The sequence below is a fragment of the Dasypus novemcinctus genome, chromosome 5 (genome assembly GCF_030445035.2).
Source record: "Dasypus novemcinctus isolate mDasNov1 chromosome 5, mDasNov1.1.hap2, whole genome shotgun sequence".
Lineage (NCBI taxonomy): Eukaryota > Metazoa > Chordata > Mammalia > Cingulata > Dasypodidae > Dasypus > Dasypus novemcinctus.
In genome coordinates, this window is record NC_080677.1 from 136,497,282 (window position 1) to 136,518,109 (window position 20,828).

The following is a 20,828-nucleotide window of genomic DNA, read 5'->3' on the forward strand; positions in this document are numbered from 1 at the left end:
AGGGGAGAAGACACATCTTAATTTATTTGTATCACTAGTATCTAGCATTGTTCCTGACACAAAATATTGGTCAAGTATTTGTTGAACCAGTGTCCCTTAGCTGCACACTATACATATATTTGTTACTATATATTAAAAATGAATTAAATTTTTAAAGCAACCACAAAATATTACTTTTTAAACTAAAATTTCAAGGGATTCTTCATATGAACTACTATCAAGTAAAGTCTTCCCCATTCTTATAAGGACAATCTTTCTGAACTTAAAAGCCAGGCTTTTTATTTTGTCCTGTTAAATTACACCCTGGGGGTTTCAATTCATAAGTGGTGAACTGTGATAATAAGTATAATAAGTGACCCATAAAGATCATATTGACTTATTTTTATTACCCATAAATTTAATAAAAGGATATAAAATACCATTACAGGTCTTTCTATATTCATCTTTTTGTCCATCATAGACAGACACTACTCTCTCAACTGAAAATTGGTAGGTAGTACCATCACTCGGTTTGTCATGAGTAGGGTCACTCCCCAGATTGCAGAATCAAATGACACTATTCCACCTCTAAGAACCTAAGAATTTATGTTCTCTGACCACAGTTTCCTCACTACAATTTTTTTCTTCATGGGATCACCATCCTCTCTCCTGGTGTGTCTTCTCAGCCTGGACCCCAAGATCAACATAGATGCCTAAGCCTTTGTAAGGGTCACAGAGCCAATCAACAGTCCTGTTATTAATTTCCATCACCCTTTTTCTTTCTACTCTTGGATTACAGAACAGGACCAAGGGGACACACAGACCTGTACACAACGATCTGCTGCAAATTAATGCTATAAAACTTTACTTGGGGTGTTGCTATTTCCCAGCAATAAAAATAAAAATAATTTGGTCAGACTTCATCCTTGGCTTCTAAAAATAATACCCTACTTCTCCAATTTGTTTCTATTTTCAAGTTCCTTTTATTTTCATATTTCCTTAGCTATACATTTTACCTAAGGCTCTATCCTGGTCATCTGTTCTTCTATTATCCTTTGCAGGGATTTAATAATTCTCAGTACCTTCATGCTACTGTATCTCCAAATTCCTGCACAAGATTTCTACTTGGACAGCTGATCAACACCCCAAACTCTATTTGTTTCAAATCAACTTCATCACCTTCCTTCACAAACCAGATTCCCCTCTATTCCCCTATCTAGTGCTCCTAATCTCAACAAAATTATCTTTCACTCATGATTTCAAGGTGAAAGCATCTATTATAGGATCTGGCACTCAGGAGGGGCAGAGTGAAAGTTAGCTTCTCTTTCTTTGTACCATATCATTCTCAAATCACCAAGACTGCTGATTTCCATCTGTTTTCAGTTTCCATTTTGTATCTTCATTTATACCATGCTAAATATAATCAATCCAAATCTTCTTTATCTCAAGTCTAAAAGACTGCAAGTTTCCATCTTGTCAAAAATCTAATCTCTACCCTACCCTAGTATGTCATATTCAGAGCTCCCCAATTTTACCAACAATGACCAAAGATGATCAAAGTTTGTTTGCTTTTATCTGCAGTTAGGCAAATGTTTTAATATAAATATTTGTAATCCAAAATTAAATAAGGTTAAAAAATAAAAACCAGCAAACAAGCATCCTGTTGCCTACTTATCAAGTCCAAACTCCTATACCAATATTTCAAGTTTTCCATACCCTCTACCCACCTACCTACCCAAACTTTATTTTCCTCAATACCCAAATATATAACCTTGGTTCTCACTTCATTCTCCTAATACTTAGATACTTGTGCCTCCCTGATTTCTCCTTCAATGTTGCTCTATATGGAAGGCCCGCTTTATATTCCAAGTTTTACTCTACTTCTATTCATTCTTTCAGGTCCAATTCAAGTCTCATATTCTCTTTCAAGTCTTTCCTAACTTTTCCAATCCACACTGATGTCTTCCTTTTCTCAACTCAGATATTAATACCTGTGCCACTTAATTTAGCATATTATATAGTATATATTATGTATGTCATATACTATGTGTATTACAATTATTCATGGTATATATAAAATCTTTGTTCAATAGAACTATTAAATTTTTTCTCCCCAAGACTAAAAGTATTCCTTAATGCTAAATTCAGAGATATTTAATATCTACCTAATTTAACACCCAGTAAATCATTCTTACACTCATATATGTTTGATTTTCCTATTTATTTCCCTAAGTTAAGTCTGCTAAATCCCATGTCACTGTAACCTAGCTCCCTGAAAAATATCCACAGGACTTCCCCCAACTCCAACTCAGTATGCACCATCTTACTTGCTTCCTTTTTCATTCAATATGAACCCTCTCTGGATAGTGAGTGGACTTCTAAATCTGAACCCAGAAATCCAATCAACATGAAATAGAATTAAATGCAAAATTCACATTTCAGCCAAAGCCCATTGTATTAATGCATAAGTAGTAATAGTAATCATGAAAGTTTTTGTTTTTAAAACTTTGCTGGTATATTTATTGCAAATTTGGAACATACAGAGAAGTATAAGGAAAGCAATAAAATTTATATACATCCAGAGCACCCAGTGTTAAAAGGTTTTCACTTTGGCCAACTTTAAAGATCACCATATAAATTTTTATTTATAACACAGATATGAAAAACTTTGAAAAATGCAAATATCAACAAAATTCTTGATCCTAGGCCCTCCCTCCCCCAAAGTGCTAAAATTGCTTCTTTAAGGATATCTATAAAATTGATACAGGAAAAAAAGACAGACAAGGATTCAATTATTTTAAAGAACTTCCAGAATTTACAAGAGACCAAAAAAAAAAAAAAAAAAAGGTGCCATACTTATTGCTAAGGCAAAGAAGGGATCACATTCAGATTAGTAATATCATCTGTATCAAAAGCTGAGTCTGGCCAATAACCTAACAATGTTAAATTAAACTATAATCAAATCCCTTTTACCTCACCTAATATCCTTGATATTCTTTTCTCCAAATCTTTCACAAAGGATATGGAAGAATACATACTACCTCAAAAGAATTTTCTTGAGAATATCAAAATTACAGATTGGGACTATGTCTGTGAGTTCAAATAAAATGGTGGCACTCTAAATCACGTTTTTTTCCTGTCCAATGACCACTAATTTTAAACAAATTATCCTATGTAACTTCAAAAATGTTTAAATAACACCAACTTGTTATTATTTTTTTAAAGTAATATTTATGGTTTGAGGGTTTTTTTTTTTTTTAACTTGGGGGATTGTAAGGACAGAATATAATTAAGAAAAAATAAATATTCATTTCTTTCACTACTGAGATTTAACCACTAATAACATTTTGGTCTCTCTTTTTAGTCATTTCCTATATATTTTATTTGGTTGATACCTATTTTATCCTCTGCTTTTTTCCCACTAAAAACATTTCCATTCCTTTAAATATCTGTATAAAACATAATTCAAAAATGGCTACATGGTTTAGACTATTGTGTAAGAGCCTATAATAGTGTTCTTGACCACTTCTAAACATGGATAATCTGTTTCCAATTACACCCTCTTATAAATAATACTGTGTTGAATATCTTCATGCATCAATCTCTTCTATTTCTATCAAACTTGGATAAATTTCTAAACATAAGACAGCTGAAGAGGAAAGAGAATGAGTACTTTAAGACTCTTGAGACTGCCTTAGCTTTTCTAGAAAACTGTTAAAATGATTTATACTCCCACCATCAATAAGTAGGAGTGTTTGTCTTTAGGCATCTGCACCAGCATTGAATACAGTGTTACAAATTTGAAAAGCAAAATTTTTATCTCACTGCTATTATAATTTTCATCTCTTTGATTTTAAAGTGAATCGAACGCTGTTATACTTGTCATTTGTAATTCTTTATGACCTATAAGTTCATTTCTTTAATCTTATCTGCTAAGGTCTTTATTTTTTTTTCATTGATCTATACTGGTCCTTAATTAAGAATCTTAATTCTTTGCCTATAATTTGGATTGAATTTTCTTGTCATCTTTAATTTTTTTTCATATTCATTTTTAAATCTTTGTAATTCTTTAGAAAGACCATTTTCACCCACTTAAAACATTAAAATTTAAAAATAAGTATGAATATTTAAATTATAAATGTATAAAAAGCTCAGATTGAATATGCAGTCCGTTTAGTAAACAGCTTCTCTAAAACTAACAGAGGTCATAAATCCAATCATATAAAACTAAGCAAAACCAAATTATTAAATGTAAATAACACAAGACTGATTATAATCATGCTTACCTGAGAAAGGCAGGCAGTGACTCCAAAAAAAATCTGGCATGACTCTGGAGAAAAACCATTTACTCTGTTTTATAGTTATTAAGATTACAATGAAACAAGATTAGTGCAACCTATATTTCGCTAATAAACATAAGTCTATTTGCCAATTTGGACATTACCCATCTCCCTCCTCTCTCCCTTCTTCCCACTCAATCCATTTAGGGAAAAGACAGACATAAGTTAACCACAGAAGAACACAGAGCAGACTGGAATAAATAGAACTGGGCAGGCACAAAAAGAACCAAGAGGTTCCTATAATGTACATTTTAAAATCCAGTCTTGGAGAACGGATGAAGCACAAGTGGTTGAGCACCTGCTTCCCATGTATGAGGTACTAGGTTTGATCCCTATACCTCATAAAAACAAAAACAAAAAAAGGAAAAAAACAAAACAAAACAAATGTCAGTGGGAAGTAGATGTCGCTCAGTGGTTGAACACCTGCTTCCTATGTACGAGGTCCTGAGTTCAATCCCCAGTGCCCTCTAAAAAGTAAAAAAAAAAAAAAAAAAAAAAAATCCAATCTCTCCAGTTATATTATATATAAAATGCACATAATATAGTCATAGGGAAAATATCTGACCTCTGATAACTAGCTAACTATATGCATATATGTACATACACACATATATACACTCTTATGTTATAGCAATTATTTTAAAAACAAATAAAAAATTAAAATTTCAGAATGCAACATTAATGTGACCACTTCTGTTGCAGAGTAGAATGAATCCTTCATGAAAGAACCAGGGCTCTAATGTTATTATCAACATTAACTTCATCAACATAGGGCAAAACAACTCTGAGCTTTACTTTCCTCTGTTACATCAAGACTTGGAATATGTAATTCCTAAAATCCTTCTCAGTTCTCAAGTTCTGATTTCTAAAATCTGTTCAATATAATTACTGAGAACTTACTATGTGCCAGATACTGAGAATATGGCTATAATTAAGGCAGACATGATCTCTGTGTGCCTGTACTTTATAGTTTATTCAAAAGAAATACAATGACTTCTTTTAAGAATTTGGAGTATCTAGAATTCAAATAAATTAAAGAATCATTTCTCTTTCCCTATAGGAGAAAAGTATACATAATGAGACATGTGAATTAAAAAAACATATCAGACTGAAAATTCCACTGTAATTTTGAATTCCCTTATGCAGGTATATAGACAATCTTATAAAGATTTGAACATTCCTTGACTGTAATACTCCTCAAACCTGATGCCATTATCCCAAGATCAGTTGCCATCTTCAGGGATTTTCTATTTCCAAAGACTCAGGGAAACATTAACAAAGACAAATCTTAGAGTATGTTGTCTCCCAAGACTCTCCGGGGTTCCCTTTTCTGGTTCCTTTAACTTCTTTAGGATAGGCAAGTAAGAGCTCAAAGGCAATGATAATTTTTAAGGAATTCTTGTGTGGAAAATTAATGATCCAGAACAGGCCTTTTATGTTCAAAAATACCTATCCCACCCCTACAATACCTGCTCTGCTCTTAGAAAGAAAGGAAAAAAAAGGAACAGTTTCCCTTCAACTCTCCAGACCATGGATGAGAATCTCAGGATTTTTTAGTTGGAGTTGGTAAAGTTCTGCACATCCTCCAAGAAGAACTGCTTTTAAAGGAATGTTTTCTCTATTTGAGGTCCCCTATAAATGTTTAATTACAGTAAGATGCCTTCCATCTGGATTGCTTCAATAGGTTACAAGTGCCTTCAAAGGAACTGCCTGTCATAGCTGCAAAACAAAATAGGATGAAAGAGGTAAGCTCTCACCCAGGTCTAAAACTGTATCATCATAACTGTATGGTATTAGGTTGATGCAAAAGTAATTGTAGTTTTGCATTGTTGAAATGTGCCATTTGATATTGGAATACATTCTTAAATAAATGTGGTCATGTTATCATCATTGTAATGTGCATTTCTCTCTCTAGGTTTTTTTGCTAACAACTTATTTGCTGTTTATTTTATATTTACTTTAGACTATGGAAATGATGTTAGACAAAAAGCAAATTCGAGCAATTTTCTTATTTGAGTTCAAAATTTGTTGTAAAGCAGCGGAGACAACTCACAACATCAACAACACATTTGGTCCAGAACTGCTAATGAATGTACAGTGCAGTGGTGGTTCAAGAAGTTTTGCAAAGATGAGAGCCTTGAAGATGAGGAGCGTAGTGGCCGGCCATCAGAAGTTGATAACAACCAAGTGAGAGCAATCATCAAAGCTGATCCTCTTACAACTATACGAGAAGCTGCCAAAGAACTCAACATAGACCATTCTATAGTCATTTGGCATTTGAAGCTAATTGGAAAGGTGAAAAAGCTCAATAAGTGGGTGCCTCATGAGCTGACCGAAAATTTTAAAAAATCGTCACTTTGAAGTGCCACTTTCTCTTATCCTACACAACAATGAACCATTTCTCAATCAGACCGTGACATGCAAGAAAAAGTGGATTTTATACAAAAACTGGCAACAACCGCTCAGTGGTTAGACCACGAAGAGGCTCCAAATCACTTCCCAAAGCCAAACTTGTACCAAAAAAAGGTCACGGCACTATCTGCGGGTCTGCTGCTAGTCTGATCCACTACAGCTTTCTGAATCCTGGCAAAAACTTTACATCTAAGAAGTATATTCAGCCAATTGATGAGATACACTGAAACCTGCAATGCCTGCAGCCGGCACTGGTCAACAGAAGGGTCCAATTCTTCTCCACAACTCCTGACACACATCGCACAATGAACACTTCAAAAGTTGAACGAATTAGGCTACGAAGTTTTGCCTCATCCGCCATGTTCACCTGACCTCTTGCCAACCAACTACCACTTCTTCAAGCATCTCGACAACTTTTTGCAGGGAAAATACTTCCACAACCAGCAGGATGAAGAAAATGCTCTTCAAAAGTTCACTGACTCCCGAAGCACGGATTTTTATGCTACAGGAATAAGCAAACTTATTTCTCATCAGCAAAAATGTATTGATTGTAATGGTTCCTATTTTGATTAATAAAGATGAGTTTAAGCCTAGTTATAATGATTTAAAATTCACGGTCCAAAACCATAATTCCTTTTACACCAACATAACATTGGCTACTCTTAAAAGAAGGTCTGATTTCCCAAATCAGGTTATGCTCAAAGGAAATCTTTAAACAATGAAGATTGATACTTCCACAGTGAAATAGGAACTGTCAAGCCTAGAATGGTAAAAGAAGATCTGTAGGATGTTTCATTGCTAACCCCTAGCACATGCTTGATTCAGAGTCACACTCGAAAAATGCTGAGTGAATGAAAACATGCATATAAGGAACCTCTTTGAGGACACTATATTTTCAGTACTTCAGCTCACAGCCAGTGTCCAATATGTTTAATGAATTAATAAACCTTCTAGCCAACGTAATTAAAAAGAATAACAATGCATGTCATAAAACTGAAAATTTCTCTCTGATGTTCTCTTCCTCAATCTACCCTTCAAATAATGCTTATCTTGGTTCTTAAATAGAATTTTAAAAATATAGAGTCTAGCTAGATATCACAGAAGTTAGCTATTAAAAGACACAAGAACTATGGTCCAGAGAAGCAGACTGCCTAAAATTTTAAGTAGAAATGTACTAGCACTATTACTGAGTCACAGAAGAACTAGAACTTGTGGTTCTGTGGTCCTAGCCTAGAGTATGTCTACATAGCTGGTTCTCACTTTTTATACTATAATAACAAGGATCAGTTATATAATATTTGATACAGGATGGAAAATAGTAGGCATATTGGATGAGAAGACACAGTTCACCCTATCTGATAAGTCCATCTTTCAGTAACTATCATTTCAATCTTAAGCCTGGTGTCATCCTTTCCCTCCTCCCCATCCACAAAAAAGGATACGGCAGAAGAGTTCCACATTGAACGGATAAAATCACCCAAGAAGGCTGAAAAAGAAAATATTAACTCAATCAAAAAGTATGTTCAATTTAGAACCAAAGTGACATTACTTTATTTATTTTTTGCTTTTTTGGTACAGAAACCCAAGAATGAAAATGTGACATTATTTTAGTAGTATTGCTCCTAAAATTTAAAAGGCTCTGTTATAACCATTTATAAAACATCCAAATTACATTAAAATTATAATTACTCAAGTAGTGGAAATATCATAGTAAAAGATTAATTATAAATGTCCTAGGAGAAAAGTCCAATTGTAGGATGAAAAACTACCAGTTTGGTTTTTTTTTAAAGTATTCCATTTAGGTTTACAAACTTATCACTATGTAAAGCCTCTAGGCTGGCAGGAACTCTGTCCTCAAAATTACAGAGATAGGGAAACTGTTACCCACAGTCCCCTACCACTCCATCCATGCTATAAAAACAGCCCCTCATAAGTCCTCTTCTTATATCCTGAATTCAATGATGTCTAAGTTCATGAGATTTTTTTTTTAGCAAAGCTACACAAGTAGATAAAATGCTTGTAAACCATAAAAATTATTTCTAACTGCCTGGTAGTGTTTCTATGAATTCTAAGACTCAAGACCAATTATAAAACCTCAGATTAACCACTACCTTTTCAGGCAACAAATTTTTGAAAAATTATCTCATCTTATATTTCTCTAATTTTTAAAAGTATACATCATTATCTTGATACCTCTGCTTCACAAAATTACTATGTAAAAATACAGCAATGCCTGCTGACTTTCAGAAAAGTTAGCCAACTAAACATACAAACATACACATTCTTGACTCATCCATCAATTCATTAAATACTTATTAAAGAATCTATTTTGTGCCAGAGATTGTACAAGGCACTGGGAATATAACAATGAACAATTTCAAGCTAATGATCTTTAAGCTATTTTTGTTCATGTACACCTCAAAAGAATATTAGAAAATGAAGTGCTCCATCATTTTAGGTGACATCTAAAATGCTTCAGTGACAGGAAGTAGTTGTGGCTCAAGAAATGAGCTCCCGCCTTAAACATGGTAGGTCCCTCATTTGGTTTCCAGTGCCTCCTAAAGAAGACAGCAAGCTGGTTCGATGGGTAGGTGCAGCAAGCTGATGCAACAAGAGCCAGAAGAAGAAAAACATAATGAGAGACACAACAGAGCAGGGAGCAGAGGTTCCTGGTGTCTCCTGGAGAGGATGAGCAAGACAGCGGGCTGATGTGATGGGCAGGCACAGCAAGCTGACAAACAAGAGACTCAAGAAGAAAAACACAATGAGAGACACAACAAAGCAGGGAATGGAGGTAGCTCAAGCGATTAGGTGCCTCCCTCCCATATCAGAGGTCTCAGGTTCGGTTCTAGATGCCTCCTAAAGAAACAAGATAAACAGACACAACAAGTGCAAACGAGGGGGTGGGGAGAAATAAATAAATATTTTTAATAAATCAAAAACAAAATAAAATAAAATGCTTCAGCATTAAGTTTAAATAAGCTTATTTTCTGCTAATAAAGGGTAGAAATATTAAACATTTTGTAAAATAAAGTTTGGCTGTCCTTGAGATAACTAGTTCAAAGAGATAACTTGATAATTTTACCAGAAGTTTTAATTAACTTATTAAATTAAGTACACTAAATCTGAAAACACTTGTTTCTATCTAAACATTTTATCCAATATATCTTAATATTTTTTGGATAGTCCTGGGAAAATTCTAGTTAAATGTAAGAGAATTAGTCATCATCAGTCATCTATTCTGTGCTTTGACTCTTGTAAAATCCGAGTATCGCCACAAGGAGCAAGTATAACCCTTAACAGAAAGCTTACCTGGAAACAGTGTTTAAATTATCCCTTTGTTTGGTATGTCCAGGGGGTTTTTCACAGGTTAGAGCAGGGGTTCTTATCCAGGGATCCAGGGACCCCCACGGGGTCCAGGGAAAGATTTAAGGGGGTCCATGAGTTTGAACTGAATATTCAAAAAAGCATTATTCTTGTGGGAACATATTGGTGCGGGTGTGATATATTTATTAAATAATACACAGGATAGTGTGGACTTAGTATTATTTGTATTTTCCTGTAGTATATTCTGAGAGCAGTGAATAACTGCCTGCAAAAATGTTGGTAAGAATAGAGAAGATAGTTTTATACACTGTAGGAAAATTTGAATTTCTAAATGTTTACCAAAACTGACCACTTGAACAGATGTTATGGGAAAGTTGTAAAATGTAATTTTGAAAAATCCTAAATATAATTTAAAGACATGCCAATGTTGAGTGTCATAAAACTATCTGCTGCTACATTCTGAGAAGGTGTTTATGGTTTTCACCTGACTGGCAAAGGGGTCCATGGAACAAAAAAGGTTAAGAACCCCTGGACTAGAGCAATGTACTGTAATAAAATTAAAATGGGTAACAGTATGACTTTCTTGTGTGAAGTGGGTTTTTGTTTTCATGCAGTTTTAGGAAGGATCACATAGAAATGTATTGCCTTAAAACTATTTAAGAAGCATACAGCTTGGTAAGACTTTCCTTTGGAGGGCTGGGCAGGGCAATGGTGGTGGCGGGGGTGGGGGTGGGGATGGGGCAAGAGGGACATGGGCATCCCAGTGTAAAGACTGCTAGTCTAGCTATCAAGAAGTCTAAGCAGAGCAGAGTTACCTTGTGGCCCTAAATCAGGTAAATTGATAAAACAGTGCAAAGTAAGAAGCAAGAGAGAAGGTTGACAGAAATGTTTTGGTAACAGAGGGTGGTGACAGTAGCACAATATCCTAAATAACAGCATTGAATTATATATTTGAAGAATATGGTTAAAAGGGGAAATTTTAGGTTGTATACACAGTATTAGAATGAAATTTTAAAAAGCCCAAACACATAGGACTGTTCAACACAGTGAACCCTGCTGCAAACATGGACTAGTTAATAGTATAATTATAATAATATTGTTTCATCAATTTTAACAAAGGTACCACACTAATACAAAGTGTTAATAATAGGGAAAACTGTATGTGTGAAGTGGGGGGGGCGAGTATATGGGAACTTGGTATTTTCTACGTGATTTTTCTGTAAACTTAAAACTTCTCTAAAAAAAAAAAAAAGACTGAGGAACTGTTCCAGATTAAAGGAGACTGAGACATGACCACTAAATGCAGCTTGTGATCCTAGATGTATTCTGGATCAGAAGAAAAAGGACATTAGCAGGACAACAAGCAAAATTTGAATGAGATCTATAGATTAGATAATACTACTGCATCAATATTAACTTCCTGTTCTTGGTAACTGTGCTATGGTTGTATAAGATATTAATATCTGAGGAATCAGGATGAAGGATATGTGAGATTCTTTGCACTATTTTTGCAACTTTTCTGTAAATCTGAAATTATTTCTTAATGAAAAGTCAAACAACAACAAAAAGACACTCTAATAATGTAGAAATGAAGAAGTAATAAATGCAGAGTAATAAGGAGTTATTTACTCCAAAGGGAAGTGATCATACATAAAAATAAACCCAATTCTACAAATGAGCTAATTAACATTTCCAATGCCTGTAGGCCACTGAGAAAAATATTTCTATAAAAAAATTATTTCAAAAACTCTTGTACATAAAAAATCAAGTTTTAAACAGCTATAAAATCCAATGTTTTAAAAAATTAAAAAGTGGAGGAAAAAAAATCCAATATGTAAAATGTCTCATATTCTATAAATGATGGATAAACTGTTAACTTGCATAACGATGACATTTTAAAAATGCACTTGTCAAATTTAATATCAAGGCAAAGGCCAAGGATATACCCTTAGGGAACCAGGCCTTACCCAGGAGTCAGTCTAATTCAGACCCAACTATTAACAGAAGCATTCAAATAAGATAAGCCTATTAGGTTTAGACTAAGATGATAGGTCTACCAGAACTATCTTAGAGTCAACACAACGTGTTGGATCAACTCTTAAAAATTACCCTAAACCTATAAATGTAACACTGTAGGCACTGGACAATTCAGATGCTGCCACAAACTGAAAGCAGGCTGGAATGTTGACATATTTACAGATGAAATAATAATGTATCTGAGATTAAAAATATATAGCCAAAGGGAGAGAAAAGTGGGATGGGGCTATATTAAGCTAGGTTGGCATAATGTTGACAATTGCAGAAGCAGGGTAATGGGTATTTGTAAATAGCTTTATTATACATTGACTTTTTAAGGAATATAACCACTGTATATAATGAAAAAAGACTATGTTGTTTAGTTCAGAACTTTACCAAGGATTGCTCACCATTCTGAAATATCACCTCACAGCCAGCAACTCCACTTATGGGATATAAGGATCGATTGGCATTTGTAGCAGTCACATTGACAGCGTTTCTAAATATAGCAACATCTGACTATCTCATTATGTCCCTAGTGTAGTTGTGCCCAATGTTTACACACTGAAGTACACATTTATTATATTTACTTTCATTTTATTTCTCCTTTACATATCAGTATGTGTGTATATATATATACGCTCTGTGATAAGTTATTTTAGGTATGAATTTTATTTCAGGATAAAGGGGTGTTTACGAAGCATTCATTACAAAAATATGGCTTGAGAAGCGGACACAGCTCAGTTAGTTGAGTGCCTGTTTCCCATGTATGAGGAACCAGGCTCAATCACGGTGCCTCCATAAAAAAAAAATTGGGCTCTGGGTCACAGGTTTAAGAACCCCTCCTGTAGGTGGTCTGGCAACAAAGACTTATACCCCAAACATTGTTAATAAGGCTGCCTTTTTAAAGTTGACTAGGGAAACAACACAAGACATGCAAAGTCACTTTGATGAGACAATAGCACCTGTCTGAAAGTTTGTAGGAAGGGAAAGAAACTGAAATACAGTTCCTTACAGCTAAGGAAGAATGGAAACAAACCAGAGACAAAACCATGGTCTAAGAGAGGATGTCCTAGCTTACAGCCTCAGACTCGTCCTGTGACAAGTATATCTCCCCTACAAAGTGGCATCTGGTTAACTCACCAAGAAACCTACTAATAATAAGTCTTCATAAATGGATCTGTACACATAGCAACAATGAGCTGGTTATGCTGAAACAAACATTCTAGTGCATGAACGTGATAATTGTATTTATCGCTGCAAATTAATAATCACTCTTATACATCAGTCTCTTGAGAGTTTGGTTTACGAGAACCTTCTCTTGAGACAGATCTACTTTCAGATCTATTTTCAAAAATCAAGTTTCTAAGTCTGCAGAATAGAGTTATAATCCTGGATATTAGTGAGGTTCAGCACTTCCAGAAGCCAGATAGCTTCTCTGCTACCAACCTTACTTAATGGAACAGCTTTCTGAACTCCTACCTCTATTGATATTAAACTACAACTCTTCTGCTATTTTTTTTTAAGGCAAAAAAACAAAACAAAACATAAAGACACCAAATGGTACTGGTATAGAAATGCAGTAAAACAAATATATAATACAGAAGATTAGAAATAAAAATTGAAGGATCAAAATTAACAACTTTTAAAAATATTCTTTAATGGCAGTCAACTCAATTACTAGCCACAATAAAGTGGCACAGTAAGCAGATCCAAAAAACTGAATGAATAACCCACCAGCTGAGGCCCCTACTTTCTATAATAAACTTCTCAGCAGTCAAGTAGGATAGCATTACAGATGGCCACCAGGTGTTCAGTGTTACAAATGGTCAATGTGAACTTTGTCTGAAAGTAGTTAAGCAGCATGGGGACAGGACTCCTTTCAGCTATTCTAGCTGGAAATTAGGGTCACATGCCACAATCAGTATGGAAAGTAACCTTGTTCCAGGGTTGTCTTTCAATAGAATTTAGCCTACTTTTGGAATCAAATACCTTCTTATGAGTAAATTCACCAATGCCTATTTGATCCAAGACAATAGATTCACTTCCTATGACATGAAGCATGGAGGGCTTCCAGGGAATGAAAAAATGGGATCACTCCTAGAGCAGGTATATAAGATGATCTAGAATTATTTACAATATTAAGAAATCTTGTGTGAAAGTTAGGTTAATGTATCAATTCAGCCAGGTAATGGTGCCTAGTTTTTGGTCAAGTAAGCACTGAGCTACATGCAAAACAAGTTTATTTCATGGACTTTAATAATAGTGAGTTGACTGCATAGATGGCTACATCTACAATCAAATAAGGAGATTGCCATCAGCAATGAGTGAGGTCTTATCCAATCAGTTAAAGGCCTTAAAAATAAAAGTGATTTCAGCATTCAGAGAGACACTCCCCATCTTTACTACAGCCAACGTTCCTGGGAACTCACTGGAGCTCCTTTTTCATAGCCTGCCTTGCAGAATTTAAACTTGTGCATCCCCACGGTCATGTGAGAGTTTTATAAAGTCTTATACTATTTATAGATGTCTCCTGTTGGTTCTCTTTCCCTAGAGAACCCTAGCTAATATATCTTGCAACATCATGATTTAACTTAAAGGGCCTTAAGCTAAGGTAGGTTACTGACATGTTAAAAGGACTTTATTAGTTTAGCAACTTTCCAAGTAAATCAGTACTTCAGTAAAGACCCTGAGAAAAGTTACAATAAAACTCTAAAAATGTATTTGCTTTCAAGATACAGGATGAAAATATGTAAAATTAGTTAGAATTATTTATTACTGACCTTTACAACAGGTAAATCAAAGACTTCTCGAGCTTCTCCAACCTCTGGATTGTCCCCATCTTCTGAAATTATGTGTGAGGCTAGTGCATTGTAGGAGACTTCCTTAGCTTTTCCAGCTTTTAGAAGCTGAATAACCTAAAGAAAAAAAAAACAAATTAAAATGGAAACTACTATACTTCATTCTTAATTTATACAAATACTTACTGTGAATAATGGAAACTTTTAATAAAACACACCATATTCACACAGAATTAATAGCCTCTTACTCTGAAAGGTGAGTGTTAAAACTTGGAAACGCACATGATACTACAAGACCTCAAACTTAAAGGCTTGGGGATGGGGATAGTATAATCAGGGAAAGTTTCTGGAAGAGGAAAGACACAATCAGAATCCTTTTGCAGTTATAGGAGTCAGCCAGGCAAAAATATATGTACTGGAGGGAGAGTCCAGTGTTCAAAGCACTGGGTAGGTAAATAGTGACCAGACTATAAATAATCTTATATGCTATGCAAAAAAGTTTGTATTTTAATCTGAGGTATCTGAAGAGCCAATAAAGGATTTTAAGCAGGGAGACAGAAGGATCAGATTTTACTTATTGAAAGATTACTGTCAGTGGATAATTGTGTTGGCACATGGTAGGAGACAGAGGAGACCAGTTAAGAAGTAACTGCAGTAATTCAGGTGAAAGAGGCAGGTAACAACGAAAGAATGTTTGGAGATAGAAAAAAGACATGAGAATCAGCTAGACATTGTGAATGGAAGGGGTGCAAGCCTAACAGAAAAGTCAAGAATGAAATACTGCCATTCATGGAAGAATATATTAGAAGAGCTGAGCATGGGGGGAAGCAAGAAGAAACTTTAAATTTGGGGCACACTGTTCTTTGGTTGCCAAATGCAATATCTAGTAAGGGGTTTGGCTCTCACCAGATAGGGAGTTACCAAAATATATATAAGGGATAGCTAAAGCTACAAAAGTGGATGAGAAGCCCCAGAGTATATTGAGTGGGATGTGGTCTGCAGGCAAAACCCTGGCAATAAAGAATACCTCTGGGGAGCCAATGTGACTCAAGCTGTCAAACACCTGCTTCCCACATGGGAAGTTCCGGGTTCAGTTCCCGGTGCCTCCTAAAGGAAAACGGAAACAAACAACAAACAAAATAATCATAAAAACCAACTCAGGGGAGTCAATGTGGCTCTGTGGATGAGCACTGACTTCCCACCTATGAGGTCCCAGGTTCAATCCTCTGCCCCCGGTTCCTAAAAAAAAAAAAAGAAAGAAAAAAGAAAAGAATACCTCTGGGACAGGAAGAGGGAAGAGCAGTATTGGGGATGGCAGTGTAAACAGAAGCCAAGTGAGGTAAGGGTTAAGGAAAGGTCAACAGAGTCAAATACATCAGAGAAGTTAAGTAATATAAGTGCACAGCAAGTATCTAAGTGATATGGTGTTCACAAAGCTAATTTTACCCACAAGTTAGACAATCTTTTAAAATATTTTATTGACCATCCATTATTATGAACTACAGCAGAAGCTAAATATTTATTTAATAAATGAAAACACAGTGGCCATTAGATATGAACCACCTCTACTTTTCTTCCTTTGCCCCCCAAGCACCTTTAGCTTCCTACATTCATTGCTTTTGTTTCACAGAAAAAGACACCCCTCTTATTATCTACTCTCCCCATCTGTGTTTTCAATTCTATTTCCTTTCCTATGAGTCTTGAGATTTCAATCTCTGCCCCTCCACACCTGTTCCCTTAGCATATAAGGAATGGAGTCTCTCACATCCTTATATACCATGAACATGCATGCAAACATACATATCTATCCCCTGGCCATTATCTTTCTTAGCACACCCTTCCGTGTTTCCTTTTAACGACAAATTTCTTGAAACAGTAGTCTAACTTTTCTATCTTCACTTCCTCATTTCCTACTCACTCTTCAACTCAATGCCCATTTACAGCCTCTGCTACACTCTAAGGAAAGTACTTATTCAGGGTTTTCACTAACTTTGAAGCTGTCAAAACCAATAGCTTCTTTTCAGTCTCCACACTACTAAACCTGTATTTTACCAGATTCATCTCCTTCCATGCGTTCCTCTGCTCCAAATATACTGATCTCCCTGATATCCCATTCCTTTAGCATATACATTTCACGTGAAGGAAGGAATTTTTCATGCTCTTTTTAATTTCTGCTTAAGACCCAACTCAAACAAAACCTACTTAATGACATTTCAGTAGTGCCTTCTATGTACCACAGAGGAAAATTTGTTCTCTTATAGTACCTATCATTTTGTATTGCAATGTGTTCAGATGTGCTTCCCCTACCACCAATGTGAAGTTGTCAAGGACAGTATCTATCCTTGTCCATCTTTATATTATATCCAGCACCTAGTCCAATGCCTGCCACGTCAAAACACTTGTTAACTTTTTTAATCCATACTTATAAGACTCAGACCATCAGATGTTCTGGCTCTAAAATTTTTAGAAATTATACTGTTTCACATCAAAGTGGTTTGCCAAGGACATTTTTAAGCACTTAGATTTGATTCATAATTGAGCAAATATGGTTCCAGTTCAACTTGTTCCAGGTTTTCAGTAACAGTTGCTTCAAGTCTCTTGTAAGAGGCAAAATCATAAAATAAAAGAGGAAGAAGAGAATGGTACATAGCTGGAGAAAAGGAAATTATCAACACTAGAGAGGGCTACTACTCTTTGAGGTATGCATTTTTATCACTCTGGGTTCAGCACCTGTTTAATGCTTTAAATTTAAAACCAAAAGTCTACTCACCGTAAAGTTACAGTGGGAAAAGGATCCATCTTTGGGGGTGATCCCAGGGACCCTAGTTCATAAGATACCATCACACAAAGCACTAGAGGGCCAAGATCAATCAGCCTTTCACAATTCCTTTTATACCATCCAAGTTCATTGGTAAGTATTAATGTTTACCTTTTGAGGCCTAAATTCTGCATTCCCCTTACTCCCAGTTTAGCACTACTGTGACACTGAAACCAACATAATTGTATAGTTAACACTTTTAAAAAATATTGTGAACATTAACAGGAAGAAAATATTCAACCAAGATTCATTTCCCAATCCCACGTCTAGGTATAAACCCAAAAGAATTGAAAGCAGGGACTTGAACAGATAAACACCAGTGTTCGCAGCAGTATTAATCACAACTGCCATAAGATGGAAGTAACCCTAGAGTCCAACAACAGATGAATGGATAAATTTAATGGAATATTCTTCAGCCATAAAAAGGAATAAAGTTCTGGTACATGGCATAACATGGATGAACCTTGAAGACATCATGTCAGGTGAAATAAGTCACAGACCAAAGGACAAATATTGTATAATCTCATTGATAGGAAATAATCAGAATAAACAAACAGTCAGAATCTTGAATATGTTACCAGGGGATGGGGGGGAGGGGAGGGAATAGAGAGCTAAGGCTTAAAATGTATAGTTTTTATTCGGATGATGATGTGAAAGTTTTTTTAAGAGATGGTGAGGATGGTACCACAATATCGTGAATGTAATTAATAGCACTAAATTATGTATTTGAATGTGGATAAAAGGGGAAATTTTTGGTTATATGTATAACAACATATATTATTTATTATATATATAATAAAAAGCTTTTAAATAAAAATGAAAAAACAAATCCAGGAACTGCACAACATAGTGAATCCTAGGTTAGATAGACTACAGTTAATAGTACAATTAAAGAAATGTGTTTTCATGAATTGTAACGAATGTTTCACACCAATGCAAGGTGTTAATAATAAGGTGGTATATGGGACCTCTCTATTTTGTGCATGATTGTTCTGTAAAGCCACAACTTCACTAATAAAAATAAAAAGATTAATTTACACCATGTAATAGAAACATTCTGACCCTTAAACATAGGAATCATCCTTAGGAAAATCTTCAGTATCTCTTGACGTTAATCCCAAATTACAAAAAATTAAACGTTCAGTGGGATGGTGTTAGCAGGGTATTTTTCACATTTATTGTATGGCTCACCCAATTAATAAAGGAATACAAATTCAACCGCCCATTCCCATGGTGAGCCAAGCCCTTCTCAGCCCAGCATAAATTACCGGAGCTAAACTGGTCGAGACGTCCAAAATCATTTGGCTGACCAAACCAGGGGCATAGCTAACTTTCTCCTTCCTAGCTGCTTGGAAACCGGGCTCCCTGAGTGAGCTACATCGGCCAGGGCTCCCTGTCACTGTCCCTATCATCCCGTCAGCCCTCTTGGACCAACTACTATTCCTGGAGTCATGACAGCCGGAGCTGGATACGCTGAACCGACGCGTTCCCTTTCTAAATCCGCTCCTAAAAGGAGCAGAAGGCAGGGATCGGGCCGAGGCTGCGGCTGCGCCCGTGTGCCGGGCGTGGGGGGCTTACCCGCTATTCAGCAGGACGCCAAACGGAGGGGATGGTGACAATCGGTCCTCGCGGCGCTAGGCCCGAGCTCCAAGCTCGCGCGGGTAACGCGCCCGGGGGCGCCGGGGCCTGGGAAGGCGGCGGCGCCGGCGCCGGCGGGGGCGGGCAGAAGAGGGGCCGGGCCGCAGGAGCCGCCGCCGCGGCCGGCCGGGGCGAAGTGCCCTCCGCGTCCCCGTCCCCCCACCCTCTCCGCCGCGGCGACGACAGGACCCGGAGACCCCAGCCCCACCTCGATCCCCAGCCCGGGGTCGGACAGCGCGGGAGCCCAGCAGTGGCCACGCGCCCCCGCCCGGCCGGCCAGCAGCCCGCGGGCGCGGAGCAGGCGCGAGCCCGGCCCTCGCGCCTCCTCCGTCAGCCGCCCGGGCCCCCTGCGCCGGCGCGAGGCCGCGCGAGCGCAGCCGTCCCTGCCCCTGCCCGCGCAGCCTGGCCGGCGCGGGCCACCTCGGCGGCGCTGCGGCGGGGACGGGGGCGCGGCGGCGGGGGAGGAAGGAGGCGGCGGCGGAGGTGTTAAGGAGGGGGCTCCTGCATTACAAGCCCAGGGAGTGTGCGCCTGTGTCGGGAAGCGAGGAGTACGGGAGAGACGGAGGGAGAGGAGAGAGGAGGAAGCGGTTGCGGTACCTTGGGATCGATGTCTCCCACCGCGTAATATTTGACCTCTTTGAACATTTCCTCAGGAACTTTCAACTCCTGGTCCGACATGATCCCGGCTGCTCCGCTGGTTTCCCTAGATCCGGAAGAATCCACGATGGCACCCACCCCAACCCCACCCACCCCCCACCCCCCAGCGAGGCCCACTTTGGCCGGCGCGCTGCGCGCTCGCTCTCCCCCCCCTAAACGGCCCGGCTAGTCCGGTCCTGGCGGAGTCTTTACGAATTGGGGTCCGGTCCCCCCCTCCCTCCTCCTCTTTCCCCCCTCCCTCTCTGAACGGCCAAAGCGCGGGAGCAGCGCGCGCCCTGCGGGACGCACCATTCCTCTCCGGACACCAAGGGGGACCCACGAAGAGGGTGTCTGGCAGCCAGCGCCAACCAGCGGTTCCTCTCCAGTCCGTGACCCCAGAGGAACTTTCATTACATATGCCTCTTTGAGGACCGGAGATCTGCAGCTCCTGCTCTCTAACCCGGGGGGCGTCGGGGACTTAGGGAAGCCCGCCACCCCCTTGGTGGTGTAAGAATGAGCGGATCCCAGGGAAAGAGGGGAGCAGGGAAACCCTCCCATCAACACACGCTGCCTCTCGGTGGGGGCGGCGCGTGCGCGGAGCGGAAGGGGCGGGGCGCCGGCTCAGCGCCAATATCTGGGCTAGTGGGGCTGGGGCTTGCGGGGTTGACTGTATGAGTGACCTGCCCTCTTCCAGGTGACCGCTGTGGTTTTGGAAGCCCCTGTGCCGCTGGCAAAATAGCATTGAATTTCGCCGATTCGAAGCTAGAGCGGTGCGGCGGCGGGAGCTGTGGCCGGCTGCTAATGATGACCTTGATCCCTCTTGGGTGGAGGTAAGGCCACAGAACATCTCCGAACGCCTCC

The 20,828-nt window shown here is 38.0% G+C and overlaps 1 protein-coding gene across 7 annotated transcripts in view; it reads right to left on the reverse strand.

Annotated features, from left to right (window-relative positions):
• Window positions 1-20,336, reverse strand: part of PAXIP1 (PAX interacting protein 1) — a 74,098-nt gene extending 53,762 nt beyond the window's left edge. For 3 of the 7 annotated variants that reach the window (XM_071215369.1, XM_071215371.1, XM_058297594.2), the window contains exons 1-4: window positions 19,929-20,200; window positions 14,858-14,992; window positions 8,174-8,217; window positions 4,266-4,329 (exon numbers count right to left, since the gene is read on the reverse strand). In XM_071215369.1, coding sequence (XP_071071470.1) covers window positions 4,266-4,329; window positions 8,174-8,217; window positions 14,858-14,992; window positions 19,929-20,009 — 324 coding nt within the window. In that variant the 5' untranslated portion in view covers window positions 20,010-20,200. Of the gene's footprint in view, window positions 1-4,265; window positions 4,330-8,173; window positions 8,218-14,857; window positions 14,993-19,271; window positions 19,366-19,928; window positions 20,201-20,276 lie in introns of those variants that run through there. The other 4 variants (XR_009185920.2, XM_071215370.1, XR_009185919.2 and 1 more) reach the window with 3 other exon arrangements.
• Between the last annotated feature and the right edge of the window lie 492 nt (window positions 20,337-20,828).